The sequence below is a fragment of the Taudactylus pleione genome, unplaced genomic scaffold (assembly GCF_031769625.1).
Source record: "Taudactylus pleione unplaced genomic scaffold, aTauple2 ptg000127l, whole genome shotgun sequence".
In the NCBI taxonomy this organism is placed as follows: Eukaryota; Metazoa; Chordata; class Amphibia; order Anura; family Myobatrachidae; genus Taudactylus; species Taudactylus pleione.
In genome coordinates this window covers 13,875,767-13,891,849 of record NW_028284529.1, presented here as the reverse complement: position 1 = coordinate 13,891,849, position 16,083 = coordinate 13,875,767, and the positions used below count along the sequence as shown (strand labels likewise).

At 40.3% G+C, this 16,083-nt stretch overlaps 1 protein-coding gene across 1 annotated transcript in view; it reads right to left on the bottom strand.

Moving 5' to 3' along the window:
• Positions 1 to 3,215: 3,215 nt before the first annotated feature.
• The window catches only part of PSIP1 (PC4 and SRSF1 interacting protein 1), a 105,816-nt gene continuing 92,948 nt past the window's right edge, over positions 3,216 to 16,083 (bottom strand). The window contains exons 12-17 of the mRNA XM_088472656.1: positions 15,275 to 15,330; positions 15,014 to 15,084; positions 10,222 to 10,323; positions 5,425 to 5,635; positions 5,042 to 5,144; positions 3,216 to 3,617 (exon numbers count right to left, since the gene is read on the bottom strand). Of these exons, the coding sequence (XP_088328782.1) occupies positions 3,548 to 3,617; positions 5,042 to 5,144; positions 5,425 to 5,635; positions 10,222 to 10,323; positions 15,014 to 15,084; positions 15,275 to 15,330 (613 nt within the window). The 3' untranslated portion in view covers positions 3,216 to 3,547. The remainder of the gene's footprint in view (positions 3,618 to 5,041; positions 5,145 to 5,424; positions 5,636 to 10,221; positions 10,324 to 15,013; positions 15,085 to 15,274; positions 15,331 to 16,083) is intronic.

The following is a 16,083-nucleotide window of genomic DNA, read 5'->3' as shown; positions in this document are numbered from 1 at the left end:
ATGACTCCAGGTGTTATGAGGCAGGTAAAGGCTGAGATCGAGGAGATGCTAGCTTTGGGGGTCATAGTGCCATCTAAAAGCCCATGGGCTGCTGGGGTTGTGTTGGTTCCCAAGAAAGATGGGACCACACGGTTTTGTGTGGACTATCGCAAATTGAACGAAGTCACCACCACTGATGCTTACCCTATGCCCCGTGTTGATGAGCTACTGGATCGGATTGGAGGGGCTGAGTTTGTCTCAACATTGGATTTGAGCAAAGGCTACTGGCAAATCCCACTTACCAAAGAGGCCCAGGAGCGTTCTGCCTTCATCACACCGGAAGGACTCTTTGAGTGGACTACAATGCCTTTCGGGATGAAGAACGCCCCTGCCACATTCCAGCGAATGGTTAATGACCTCTTGGAGGGGTGTCAAGACTTTTCCCAAGCCTACTTAGATGACATTGCCATCTTCAGCCATACCTGGGAGGAGCATTTAATTCAGGTGACAGAAGTGCTGAAGAGGATTAGACAGGCTGGACTCACCATACGCCCAGATAAGTGTCAAATGGGGATGGCTGAGGTTCAGTACCTAGGACATCGGGTCGGAGGAGGTGCTATCAGACCTGATCCGGCAAAGGTGGAGGCTATTTCCAATTGGCCCCAACCTGTCAACCAAAAACAAGTGCGGGCGTTCCTTGGAGTCGCTGGCTATTACAGGAAATTTATACCACATTACAGCACCGTGGCCAAGGCTCTGACAGACTTGACCAAAAAGAGATATGCTCGGAATATTGAATGGACTGTTGAATGTGAGCAAGCTTTCAACACCTTAAAAGACTTGCTGACTCGAGCCCCAGTGTTGGCTGCCCCTGACTACAACAGAAAGTTTATTGTGCAGACAGACGCATCAGGGTGTGGACTTGGGGCAGTGTTGAGTCAAGTGGGAGCAGATGGTAGGGAACATCCAATTGTGTATCTATCCCGTAAACTAGCTGACCGAGAGATAGCCTACGCCACTATTGAAAAAGAATGTCTAGCCATAGTCTGGGCCTTAAAGAAGCTACAACCATATCTTTATGGGAAAGAATTTACTGTTGTCACTGACCATAACCCGTTGTATTGGCTAAACAGAACCTCGGGGGAAAATGGGAGGTTGTTGAGGTGGAGTCTGGCGTTACAAAGTTTCAACTTTTCCATTTCTCACAAAAAGGGACGAGAACATCACAATGCTGACGGGCTATCCAGATGTGAGGAAACAAATATCAAGCTTCGCAGACCCTCGGGCCGAGTCGACAGTCAGGACTCCAACATTGGGACCATGTCTGTCTCCTCGATTTAAGAAGGGGGAGGTATGTGAGGAGACAAGGGAAAAGGACTTCTAGGACTTGCCTGCATGTTGAAAAGAGTTATGACCCAGTTCTGTGTTCTTAAATTGAAACCCTCAGTCTGCATGTCTCATACAGGAAGTTTGCCAGCAGCAGACAGCAAAGGTGTGTTCCTGTTACAAAACCCTCCTCCTTCCTCTCTGCAAAGACTGACACCTGAGCCCACCAATGAGGGAGAGAGAGGGAAGTAGGGTGGTGCAGCAAGAGGAATTGTGGGATAGTGTGTGTGTAGAGTGTGACTCTGAAGGTTGGGGTGTTGTCCCCTCTCAGTGTCTTAAGATATATAACAGCTCTGTGTGCCCTGTTACAGCTGGCCAGGTAGGGAAGAGATATATAGCAGCTCTGTGTTCCCTGTTACAGCTGGCCAGGTAGGGAAGAGATATACAGCAGCTGGAAAAGACTTTGCTGAACTCTGAGTGGACTGTAATGATATAACCCTGCTTACTGTTTGCTGAATTTCTGTGTCTCCATGAATAAAGTTCATCATTCCTTCATTATAACCTGCTCCACTGTGTGATCCCTGAACCCCAGGATACCCAGGACACCCGGTATCCTCACAGGATGAGCACCACCTATAGATAAATAAGTCTAATAATGAATGTATTCATATACATGTGTATTCATATACATGTTACTCTATGCACTCTCAAATTGTAATCCTGAAATCAATGGAATAAGTATCTGTACCCCACATTAAGATAGAGGTAAGTGCATTTGAAAGTAAATCATGGTTTATTATAAAGGTTGAGACGTTAAAGACCATGAGCAACTCAGTGGTTTTTTCCCAAGGTTTATTTGAGCCTTCAATACAAAAGCACAACAAAATACCGGACATTGCATTATATTTACATAGCAGAAATACTTTGCACAGTATAACCATTTAAAACAAAAACACATAAAAACAAAAACAAAAGCATTTCAGGTCCACTTACCTAACATTTTCAACTGCTATATAAAAAATATACCAACTTTTTTTTTATTTATCTGACAAATACCACATGGAATTAACAGATCACATATATACTATTACTAGTAATATAATGTAAGGTTACAGCTCCTCTAGAAGAGCTGCTTAAGAGTAAAGCTGTATCTAGTAGACTAATAAAGGACATGACTGAGGTGGAGAAACAAGTTTGAAAAAGCCAAGTATTTATTTCCCTAGTGTTGTGCTGCAATTTCACATTTGTATGTGTAGAAATACTGGTTTCACTGGTTAACACTGACACCCTGTGTGACAGAAGAGATATCACAATCTTCCAGACACCAGCCATAACATTATATATTAAATGGACTATATTATTCTATTACTCTTTGGAAGCAAAATACCTCACAACTATCAAAACAAGTGTTACTGCAAAAGGGAAAAACAAGATGATACTTTTCTAACAGTATGTGTAGTTTCCTCCCCTTGTTACTGGCATTATATTGAGGCCAAATAGGACAGTATTGCCAACCTGTGGTTGCTCACATAAAGAGTTACAACAACATCAAAGAGAAGTAATATTCCTTCCTGACTATATAGAGCACTCACTGCACATTACATGTTTCATGCATCTCCCAGCATACATTCCTCTGGTGGAGGAATGTACATTGTTACTGACTGCAGATGTCAGGTTGGTTATTGCTGCCTTTAGCTGAAAAAGGTTCCCTAGTAAGAAGCCACAGTAAGTTTCAGTTAGCAAATTGAACACTGGCTGTTTGCATTATTTGAGTCTTCATATTCTATTCTTTTTGAAACTGTACCTGTAAAAATGTTCGGAATTGAATTGCAGTCTCCGATATGAAGGTGAGACAGTTCAGTGCATGTTTTACAGCAGCCATATTAGCGATAACTAAATTGCAGTGTGTGTGTGTGTGTGTGTGTGTGTGTGTGTGTGTGTAACAGCGAGGAACAGTGTAAATAGTTCACATAATTGCTCTGTAAGCACAAAATTCCAGAATGGCAGCTTAACTACAAAAATTCATAGCAGATCTGAAACACAACAGCAGAGCATGTAGAACAGCACTATAGGCCACACCGAAAGGAAAAGGCTCTATCCCAAATAAAATAGTGTCTTGCCTCTGTCCAAGTTCTTCATGCCAAATCCCAAAATACTGCAGATATAAAAAATTCTTTAAAATACTTAGCAGTTGTAAAACTGTCAAAACAACTCTTCCGGAGAGGCAGGTCTTATTCCCCCACTAGACATCTGAGGCAGAATCATCACTGGTGTGTTTATTTTGCTCGGTACCTTTCGAACCACTAAGAGTACTGAAAAAAGTAACAGGTAAGCATTAAATAATCATTTCTGCTCGTAAGGTGAACAATTAAAAGGCTACAAAGTATAAAGGATTAAAATCCCCAAATCATTTCTCAGTTGAGCCAGAAATTAAGTATTTTGGATACATTTGTTAACACTGCTAAACTGGGTGCTGAAACCTACCTTAACCAATCTGAGGTTCGCCATCGGCAATGGGAATATCACTAAACAATGCACTCATATTAAATGAGACCCCTACAGAATTCATATTTATTTAGAATATACAATTATCATTAATGGGTTGCTTCTACTCTATAACCTACAAAGCGGCCATAGGCTAAATTTACTGTACTAAGCGGGAAGCTTTGCCTAAAGTTTTGGTGGTCAAATTACAGTATTTACTAAGCATTGGTATTGACAGTTTTGAAAACTGCAGTCGATGCATCGGTTTCGAAAGGGCCGAAAACCTCATCAGCTTACTTGTATCCGATGGAAGACGCCATCAAATGCATCCGGTAAACTGACAGAAGTTGCACAAAAACCGACAAACATTTCCTGGTGATTTTCACATAGTACGTGGCACCCCAAATGCCTTATAAAATGCCCCAAACTACAAAAACTAATTTGTGAGCACAGAGACCCCTGCAAACACCATACAGTCACAGGTGTTGCACATGCACATTTTAGGCATCATAATGAAGCCAAGACCATTTGAATGTGTTTGCACACACCATCTCGCCAATCAGTACCTAGTCATTTATTTGGGCTGTTTGTCCGCGATTTCTAAAGCAACTGCTTAGTAAATATGGTGTTTTAGTACTTGTAATAGGAAAACTATATTGTGCTTCAATACTCTATTCTAAAGTCTGGATTCTCAGTGGAATTGTTGTGGTTTGGACTTTAGTTAAATCAGTGGTATGCCAGAAAACCACAGCAAAATTACTAAATACACAAAACCACTATTTAGTAAATATACATTACTCCCCATGGGTTTTATTTTTGTCTTTTTTTTACATTTACATAGTAAAATATGTCCAATTAAGTAGCAAACTCTAATAAAAAAAAAAAAAAAAAATGATGAGTGATCGATTGCTCCAGGTATATATTTTTAGCCCTAACTGCCTGATAACAGCCACAATGATTTATATACAAGTGAGAGGTGCTGAATATGCAGAGATCAAATTAGTTTATTTTTTAATTCAACCAAATCCAGTGACCTTAAATTACTACATAAACATTGTTACTGAAAGATTCCTGAATAAAATGGAGATTCAAAGACAAGGAATAACAGTGTAAACTGATATTTCAAAATAAATTTAAGTTTACATTATATACATCAGACAACTGTAAATACTGGTATACTTCTTAAACGCCATGTAGCTAAAATTACTATTTTGGCAAAAATAATTAAAATACTTTCTAGATGAGCTCTCACCATTTTCGGGTCTTGTCTTCTTTATCATCATTTTCCTCACTACTATCTCCATTCTGTTGCGCTTTGTCTTGTGTTTCCCGTCCACCATTAACCGCCTTTGTATCTGCGCAATATAACATTTCAAACTAATTCAAGTAATAGGAAATTTGAAATTTCAATTTCTGAATATAAAAGTAGAAGCATAATACTTTAGGATCAATTGCCCTCTATGTATTCTTTCCTATACTTTGGGAACCTGGCTGTACCTTGAATCACCCCATGATTCTTGAAATCTCCCACCTTGAGAAGGTTCCAAATACTGGCTATGGACCAGATTCTGAGTTGCACGCAAGTCCAAATGTGTCCAAAGCTCATGATTCAAAACTTATTCCTGCTAAATTTACCTGAGCTCTGGTCCAGCTTCTTGTGAGGTCCTCTCTTTCCTGGTTCCTTATTCTTATTGGCTTCTTCTTGCTGCTTCTGTTCTGCTAGAGACTTGTTCAGAACTTGAGTTATTATGGAGTCTCCTTCTCCAACGAGAAACATATTCTTGAACTTGTTGTAAAGCATGGTGGCTTTATCCATTACCACCTGACTAGCTTTAAACCGACGAATCTGCAAACATGTTACATAAAAGGACACCTCATAAGAGCAAAATCATCAACATTTGCCCTGCAACACAACTAAGGCTGTGGACACTGCAAAGTATATTCACCTGTTTGATTCAGAATTTAGTTTTTGCTTGCAAACAGTTTATTACAGTTTTCTGATGTTCCATTCTGTTCCCATTTAGCCATATGTAACTTGGCTACTTTGCGTGCATCTGCTACCCTAAGGATTAGCTGATCCCATTCATACTCTCCACGCAAAAATTACACTCGCAGCAAGAAATTGTTCCATGGCGGCTGTCAAATTTCTGTTTATAATCACTTGTAGCTTCCTCTTCTTTTATCCCCAGCAACTGAAGGTGCACATATTCTCCTGTACTTACTGTACTGCCTGAAAGAGATGCTGGGTTCAAGATCTGGGTATGACTGCTAACAAATGTGATTTAAAATAAAGGATAATGTAACCGACAAGTAACTTTTAAAGTTAAAGGCATGAAGGTGGTATTGAGGATTGGCGTCCAAAGCCATTTTCATATGTATGTGAGATGTGGAAAGAGGCATCACACTGTAGCATGTGCTTTCTCTGGGCGCTGGTGCTCGTTGGAACTTTGCGTCCAACAGGTCGGGAGGAGGAAGAGTCCCTGTCTATTACATGTATGCTGGTCCCCACTATTTCTGATTGTAGCCTTGAACGCAGCCACCGCATCCTCACCCAGGTATTACCAAGCACACCTCAAGTACCTTTGCCGGTGAGTACAGCTCACAGCGCAGGGTATATACACAGACCATCCCGCTGCTGGTATTTGCTGTATATACACTACAAGCGGGTTGGGTATATCTGCTGTCAAAATGCCTACAGCACCATCCCGATGCTCGGTATCCCGAGGTAAGTATACCCAACCCTCCCCATCCCGCACCCTAACCATCCCAGTTAGTGCCTAAACCTAACCCTCCCCCCCTTTGTGCCTAAACCCAACTGTCCCCGCTTAGAGCCCATCCCTAACCACCCCCCCTCTTCCACCCCAAAGCCTGACCCTAACCCCCCTTGCTGCCTAAACCTAATTTTTTCCCCGTGGCTAACAGCTAAGATACCCCCGGTGTACCATCGTTCAGGGCAGTCTCTCCAAAGTATTTAATTTATTAATATCCTTCAGTACCGTATTATGCTGAGTCTTTATGGGACTCCAATATACCAATGCAAGTGTATATTAACTTACTGGGCTCGATTTTTATTCCGGTCACACCAAGGTAAAAATTCTCAGCCAGCCAGCACCTCATTAGCGGCTGTTACATACTATTACAACAAATAGTCCCAAAGGGTCTCTGGAATACCCCAAAATAAGTCTTGAGCCACCTGAGAACAGCTTTCATACACTGAGCCGCGCTGTCCTGTAATGATCCTGACTGTCTCAGTCTCAAGCAGGGAAGTACTGTAGCCGTCAGCTAGCAGCAGCTCCTCGGATGGCACAGCTGACAGATTTTTAGCTGATTGATGGGGGTTTCCACGGACTTGGGTGTTATTGATTAGTCCAGTGCAACAATCTGGAAATGCTTGGAGTCAGATTACCATGATAAATAAGTCACACATGTAGGGAAGCAACAATGCATTTTGGCCACCTCAGATTGTATTTGGCAGGGACACCTTGGTAACAGTGATACAAAGGGATTGGTACTCCATCATCGTACAGGACAAGTGAGATTGGTTATGTCCCTTCCCCATGAGACCATGCCCTTTTTATAGGGGCTTGTCTTATGTCCCTTTTTTAAAAATGGTGGTTGGGGTGGGGGGGGGGGGGGGGTGACGCTAATGCTCTGTCTGGCTCAGGGTACAAAAAAAGTCTAGTTACAGCTCTGTCTGAAAAGGTCATGAGAGAGAAAACTGCCAATTGAAAACCAAGTGATCCAATAAGTACATATTTCTATGTATTAAACACGTGATCCTTATAACTAAAGTAAACTTTGTGACCACTGGAAGAATTTGTCTTAGTTTTGTTTCCTATACCTCTGCATCAAACAGTTTTTATCAAAATCAGTTAAAAAATAAGTTATAAAAGGTAGTCCGGGGTAGGTGTTCTATATTATAATGTTTTATCCAAGCAAAAACCCAATCATATATGAATTTGTATCTTTGCCGATCAAACAGATAACCAAAGGAATGCGTTTGTGTACAGTTTTGTACCGTTTGGCAAAATGTTCATACAAATTGTGCAATAAATCATGCTGATCACCCAATTATTAGCAAATCGACCTAATAAATGTATAGTGTGTACCTACTGTCATACAATGTTTTTTTGATGTTATGCCATTTTCTCAGCATGTCATTACTTAAAGCTTATTTGTACTCTAGGTCTAAATAGAATGTTGAAGTGATGTCACAGCTTCCTTCATACAATAATAAAGCCTGAAAAAGATTTAAGGTGATGTAGTATCTCATATATGACAAAGATACTCTGTGTCAAATCAAGACGGAAGAGATACTGTTCATCACCTATGGGGACCCACCAGACTCTCCTGCTCATATTGTTTCTGTTAACCGACACTGGATATCCATTTGATTTCAGGCTGATAGATCTTAAATCACTTGGCAGGATTACCCACCTGTAATCCTTACAGGATTGTGTGCTGGCAAATACATTGTTCCTGCATTGAGGTAATACACTAGTTCTTTCCTTTTTTCCGACACACACACACACACACACACACACACACACACACACACACACACACACACACACACAGTCCAGCAGTGGACAATATGAGAAAAACCTAATTTATTTGATTTATAGTAAGCAATTGGTTAAAGGGGTTCACATCTCCTTACATTTAACATGCTTCTCCGCCCAACTTCATAATCATTAATGGTAACACAATACAGTACAGATATGTGGCCTTGCTCATCTAGCCTCAATACGCCATACAGCCTGGCATGAGTAAACTACCAGGTCTAGTACAATTCTGCTAGTGTCGGGCACCTTTAGTTTGCCAAAAATGTGGCTAAGTCGCGATGAGGCTAGGGAGCACCAGGAGACAGTTCTGTTTATTTTGATAGCGGCACTTGTATCTCTTCAACCCACTGCGACTTGGATGAACTCGGATGGGGGGGGGGGGGGGGGTAGGGTAGGACAGAAACACGCCTGGTGCTAGCAGAGTCTTACGGGTCCATGCACGCAGTCTTACGGGACCACTATAGCAAAGACGAAGGCGGACACATCTGTATGTAACATCTGTCTTATCTATATTTAGTTACAGTATGTTTGTCTATATCATCTTTATCGAGCTAAATTTGTATGAGACACTTCCATCTCACAGGAAAGACTGTTCCTGTGCAGGACCCCCTTCAAAAAAAATGAAAAGTTCTTCTGTTTGACTTGTTCCTCATTCCACCTGCATGAATCCATCTCCTAGCAGGACATTGATTTAGTTCAACATCAGAGCAAACTAACTTTTTTCAGCACTTTAGGATTTATGAAGCAGTGGCTTTTTGTAAGCTGCTGCTTCCAGACGGATTGCAGGTGAAAATGTAAACACAGCGCCTGCAGTCAGTGCAAAGCCCAGCGTGCTTTACACTGACTGCGGGTGCAGTTTTGAACCAGCAGTGGCTTACAAAAGCAGCTGCTTCGTAAATAAAGCCCAAGGAGTGAGAGACTGAGGAGTAAACTTACGAAGGTGACAGTTTTTAGAAGTGGAGATGTTGCCCAATCAGATTCTAGCTATTATCTTCTAGAAGGTGCTAGTTAAATGTGAAGTAGAATCTGATTGGTTGCTATGGGCAACATCTCCACTTCTAAAAACTCTCAACTAAATAAACTTACCCCTGAGTATACAGGTCTCTCAGAATATGTATCTTCAATTTTTATTCTAAAATTCTGTTTCTTTGCACATAGAGCTTAAAAGCTTTACGTCTTCTCCTTATGTTTTGCAAGTTTCATGAATCTTACTCATATTCATCTATAAATGTTTTGGTTGGCATTTGGCGAGAAGGGGTATAACTTTTGTTTCTATAATTTTCATGGGCTAGAAAAGGGAAATTGTGTAGTAAAAGGCGATAGGGATCATTATTTAATAAATCCAGCAATATAGTAACACTGTAAGTGATGTATTAACAGTGTCACAAGGGAATGTGTGGAATTTGAATTCGATTAATTGGCTTCTTTAAAAATATGGACCCTAGTTAGTGTGTCTGCAGTAGGGATACTGTAAAACCCAGTCCCTATTGTGAATGCTTCAGTATTCTTTGGAAAGCACTGTGAAATATGGTGGCATTATACAAAAAAAAAAATATTTTCGGGCATAGCTGAAGCTCATGGGCTGTTTGATTATGTGAATGGTTGATAAGCAGTGAACAACGGAGAGTGGTGTTAGTCATGCTACGGCACTTAGCGCTGTGGCATGAGACAAATTGAATAGGTGGAGAAGAATGGGTCACCAAATGAGTCCGAATTACTATGCAAAGCTCTTCTAGATACACCATGAAGTGACATTTAGGATTTTATTAAACACTGAATGTATAACACTACCATTAAAGTTATAAAACACAAACAAAATAACTCAAGACAGTATCCACTCCGTTAATATGGGATTAAAGTAGCTTACCTTTTTCAGGGTAGTGATCATATCTGTGTGCTTCTGAGCATGTTGCATGCTGACTTGGAGAGAAGCGAGCTCATCCAATGCACTAATACATCTGTTAACATCCTGCACAAAAACACGAGAACTGTAAATTGAAACCCATTGGCAGTATGAGACGATGGCAGCAGTATTTGTTTATTTAGGGAGTTATGTCGACTCAAATAGTAACACAAAATAAAGTGAATTGTGGCACTAAGTCCTTGATAAACTAGTGTAATTTCATGTAATGTTTGTTCCCTACAGTCCATCATTAAACCCAAACCAAATTTTCTACATTGCTTGCCCTGAAATAATTTAATCCCTTTGCTGCAGAGGCTTTTCTCATCCAAGTGCGGAGCCTTATTTTGGCATTTTTTGGACATATTGCAAAAGCAATATTTGTTTCTACAGTAACCACACATTTGTTTTTCTTAAATTGTGTGAATAACATGTGCAGGAATAATATGGTAGGCCAACAAGGCAAACCATTTTGAACACTAGACTACCCATCACATCAAGCAAGGGCAGCCCTTAGTTTACTGAAGTTGAATAGGGAGATCTGGGCATTAAACCCTGCCCATCTCTGACTTTCTTAGCACTTTCTGCAGTATGGGATGTCATTGTCACAGTAACTACTAAGGGTTTGATAGACAGAAAGGGGGGTATCCAATTACCCCCGAACATTGTTTGGGCACTAATGGATTCCCCGGGGCTATCCAATTAGCCCCGAAGTTGTTTTTCGGGACCTGATGTGTCCCGAAAAAATGATCCACGGTAAATAAAATTTTTTGACCTTAAAGGCGAAAACACATAGATCTGTGAGCTCATCGTGGACCCTATGTGTGAGATATATCATATTATTTCGTTTGTATAGGAAGAAAAAAAAAAACAAAGTCGAAAAACGGGGATAATCCCCATTTTTCGCCGATCGCGGGGATCAATTAGCGCCCGAACAATGTTCGGGGCGAATTGGATACCACTCAAAGTCTCTATTATGCAGGTGTACTGAGAGAAAAAAAAATTATATTATATTTATTTTAGGGAGGCATCACAATGGTCTATGAAAAACGTTCCAACGCATCCACAGATTTCAATGCCCTTTAAGAGGTTGTTTTTGTCTCTTTTTGGACATGTACTCACCTGAAGAAGTTATATTGTCAAATGATTCTGAAACATGAATAAAATAAACAGTGTGGCTCTGGAAAAAGAAAACTATTGTGGAAATAATACATAAATGGCTACGTTGTTAGCAACACCTTTAATATAATGTAACATGAATAAGGTCAGAAGTTGTTGCCACTATGCAGTCCATCCAGTGTTTAAAAAAAAAAAAAGAAACCCCCGTCTTTCAAACTCTGCGATGCACTATAGAGATGTTATCTTCCTGGCAAGAGTGTATGGATTACGGACTGAGTGGTTACTGTTCAGCGATAGATATGTATCAATTTCATGCCATTACATTTATTTGTTGCATATTTGAGCGAAAGCCTGAACCACTAAACAGCAGATTTGGATGTGAACGTAGAGACCATTGTTTCTATTGAAGCCTTTCCCAAGCCACTGGGACAGCTATCACTTAAGGGGCATACACACTAGATGATAAAACTGAACAAAAACTACATAGTTCAAAGATATATTGTTCATATCGTCTAGTGTGTATGGTCCGAATGACCAACGATGCACGCTCCCGCGGCTCGTTAACGATATCCCGCCGTTCGTCGGCATCGGCAAGCATGTATACACTTGCCAATGCTGGCACCCCCTCCACTGACTATGTTGATGCATACACACACATTGCCTAGCTTGTATGCACCATTACTTTCTCTCTTTATTTTCCTACCCAGGAGACTATAATGAGAGGAAATGGAGTGATACAAGTCACTTGAAACCTTCACGGGACAGACTATGCACCCACCTAGTCTGTCCATGGAATTTTTTGTTGAGAAAAGAAAATTTTTTTATTTTGTCATTCTGGTTTGGTTCCATAATGTCTAAAAGGCAAAATTTTCCTACAGTATCATCAGCAGAACAACATTCTGTTGTAGGGACCATTCTCCTGGAACAACATGTCTTCGATTTAGGTAATCAACCACTACATTCTTCTTGCCTGTGATAGGGTATTCCTTCTGCCCCAGTTATTAATTTTGCTAATTCCTCCATCATGGTTATACTTCCGCAGCCTCCCAGGTGGTTTGAGGGCCATAACTATTCTGCTGTTTGAGTATACTCTGCTTTCCATACAGCTCTCATTTCCAGTGCCTTGCAAAAGTATTCACCCCCCCCCCCTTTGCATTTTTCATGCTTAGTTGCCTCACAACCTGGAATTAAAATGGATTGTTTGAAGGTGGGCATCAGTTCATTCACAGAACATGCTACAACTGTGAAGTTGTGTTTTTTTATTATATTGTGAATCAAACATTTAGGACAACATAACAGAAAACTTCAGCGTGCAGAACTATTCACCCCCCTAAAGTCTACTTTGTCAAGCCACATTTTGCTGCAATTACAGCTGCAAGTTGCTTTGGATAAGTCTCTATGAGCTTGCCACATCTTGCCCCTGGGATTTTTGTCCATTCCTCAAGGCAAAACTGCTCCAGCTCCTTCATGTTGGATGGTTTCCGCTTGTGAACAGCAATCTTCAAGTCTGACCACAGATTCTCAATTGGATTGAGATCTGGGCTTTGACTAGGCCATTCCAACACATTTAAATGTTTCCCCTTAAACCACTCGTGTGTTGCTTTAGCAGTATACTTCGGGTCATTGTCCTGCTGGAAGGTGAACCTCCATCCCAATCTCAAATCACAGGCAGACTGAAACAGGTTTTGCTCAAGAATACCCCTGTATTTAGCACCATTCATCTTTCCCTTGACTCGGATCAGTTTCCCAGTCACTGCTGCTGAAAAACATCCCCACAGCATGATGCTGCCACCACCATGTTTCACTGTGGGGATGGTGTTTTTGGGGGTGATGGAATGTGTTGGGTTTGCGCCAGACATAGCATTTTTCTTGGTGGCCGAAAAGTTAAATTTTAGTCTCCTCTGACCAGAGCACCTTCCTCCATACATTTGGGGAGTCGCCCACATGCCTTTTGCCAAACTCAAATCGTATCTTCTTATCTTTATCACTAAGTAATGGCTTTTTTCTGGCCACTCTTCCATAAAGCCCAGCTCTATGGAGTGTACGGCTTAATGTGGTCACAGATACACCCAGTCTCTGCTGTGGAACTCTGCAGGGTTGCCTTTGGTCTCTGTGCTGTCTCTCTGATTAATGCCCTCCTTGCCCGGTCTGTGAGTTTTGGTGGGCGGCCCTCTCTTGGCAGGTTTGTTGTGGTACCATGTTCTGTCCATTTGATGATGATGGATTTGATGGTGCTCCGGGGGATCATAAAAGATTTGTATATTTTTTTTTTTATAACCCAAACCAGATTTGTACTTCTCAACAACTTTGTCCGTGACTTGTTTGGAGAGCTCCTTGGTCTTCATGGTGTGATGCCTCTTGCTTAGTGGTGTTGCAGCCTCTGGGGCCTTTCAGAAAAGGTGTGGTTATACTGACAGATCATGTGACACTTCGATTTCACACAGGTGGACTTCATTTCACTAATTATGAGACTTCTGAAGGTAATTGGTTGCATAACTTTTGAGGGGCTCCATTGCAAAGGGGATGATTACATATGCACATGCCAATTTTCAGAATTTTATTTATAAAGATTCTTTTTTTATATATATTTTTCTCATTTCACTTCACCAAATTAGACTATTTTGTGCAGATCCATCACATAAAATTCAGATAAAAAAAAAACAAATTACACGTTGTAATGTTACAAAAAAGGTAAAAAGCTAGGGGGGGGGTGAATATTTTTGCAAGACACTGTATATGGAGTTTTTTCTTTTGTGACCAAGTCCCCCACTATCTTTGTGGTGAGATGAACTCCCCACCCTGTAGCACAAGAATCCTTTGCCAGTATTACACATTCTGGATATTAGGAGTGATGTTCCCTGTGTCCTTAAAGTTTGGTTTTGACACCTAGGCCTTGTTCAGAGGTGGAAGCATTTGCGATTTTTTGCAGTGTGGCAGCGACGGTAATGTGTGTTCTGGCGTGTGTCCGACTGTGCCAGCCCTGAGAGTAACTCCGCCAGTGCTTCTGAACACTCCACCATCGACATTTGCACCAACCTATGGCTGGGCGTAGTGTTACCCAGCCTCTGCTATTACAGTTCAGTAAAGGATATCAATACTTGAGTCCAGAAGGGCAAATAAAATTGAATGAGGTACTAATTAAGTCACCTGTGCACAGGCATGAATATCCTTAAAACCTGAAATGTAATGGCAGAGTTAGGAAAACTCAGGTCCACTAAATAAAACCCTTTGCAATCTTCTTATCTGAAGGAACTGGGCTAAACCGGCTTTGTCTGGACTTTATGTAATGTGTAGAAAATAAAGCTGAGGCAACCTCTTTAATTTGTGAAAATTATTCAGAGCAATTCACTGGCTTTTTCCCAGCCCATATCATTCAAAAAGGTGATCTCTAGATGCCACCAAAAGTTTTCATCCACTGGGAGACTGTTTGACTTGCACCCAGTTTAAACTTAAGCGTGGGCCACAACTGTTAATAATTACCTGTGCTCCTGTGAGAGATGGACCAGTGACAGATAGATAAAGTACAGACCAACTTTGTGAATGAGTTACCCCCCAGAGAGCAGGGAGTCTTATTTGGGATTATTTTGCAACATGCCCTGCAAATAGCAGTTAAAAATAATTGAGTCGAGGCAATACATACCTGGTGGTCAATCTTTAAAGAGTTCTTAATTTCTGCATGTATCCTTTGAAGTCTGGCATCTGTGGATGTTTCTGAAATAGTTTTAAAATTATGAAATAAAAAAAGATGATGGAAAAGGAAGTTATAAACTGACTTTACATTGTAAAGTACATTTACTTAACCTAAATCGGCAATTTTATATATCCATTAAATTCTGGGAAGAAAACGGTGTGAAAAATATCAACGTTTTTAATTAAAATACTATGTACAAAACAAGCAAACCTTTTTTTCTGTCAAATTTCTTGACCTCTGCTTTTTTCATCTCCTCCTTATTGTGACTGAAAAATATGATAAAAACTGTAAGACTAGTATTCTCTGTAGTGGAATAATTAACTATTAAGTTAAATTAAATAATGGAATCACTTTTTTCAGATGATACACTTTTCTGTTTTCTTCATACAATTAGTGCAACATTAGGCATGTACTGGACTTCAAAATATATTTCATCCTAACATACAATTAGCAAATGTGCATTCAAAAAGTCTAAAAGTAATTGGCCAACGTTAATCAGCAATAATACTAACAGTAAATATGGAGTTTGTTGCCTATTGCAATAATAATTAAATATTGGTTGCACACAAAAGGTTTAACTCTATATGCAGAGCACATTTGGCCAGAAACAGAAATCAATATTATGGCCAATATATTGGACCCCGTGCTGTAATGGTAAGTAGAGGCCCAGAGGTGGTGGCATGCTACTCTGTATGGGATAATTACGTTATTTTCAACTGACATGTAGTTTAGGGTCCACATAAATGTTTTATTGCTTATAAAAAGTTTAATATACAGTAATGATGTGTACTGCAGTCATCAAGATCCAAGCATACATCCATACATCCATGAAATGACAACTTTTTCTTGAAACAATTTTGGCATCCATACAATAATTTCTATTAATTTATTAGCACAAAGATAACAGCTAACTTGAAATACATTTGTTGTATTAGTAGAATTAGAGCATGTGTCAAACTTTTTTTTTAAACTTGAGACATTTTTGTACTTGCAACCAGTGCAGCACGAGAGAAAATAAA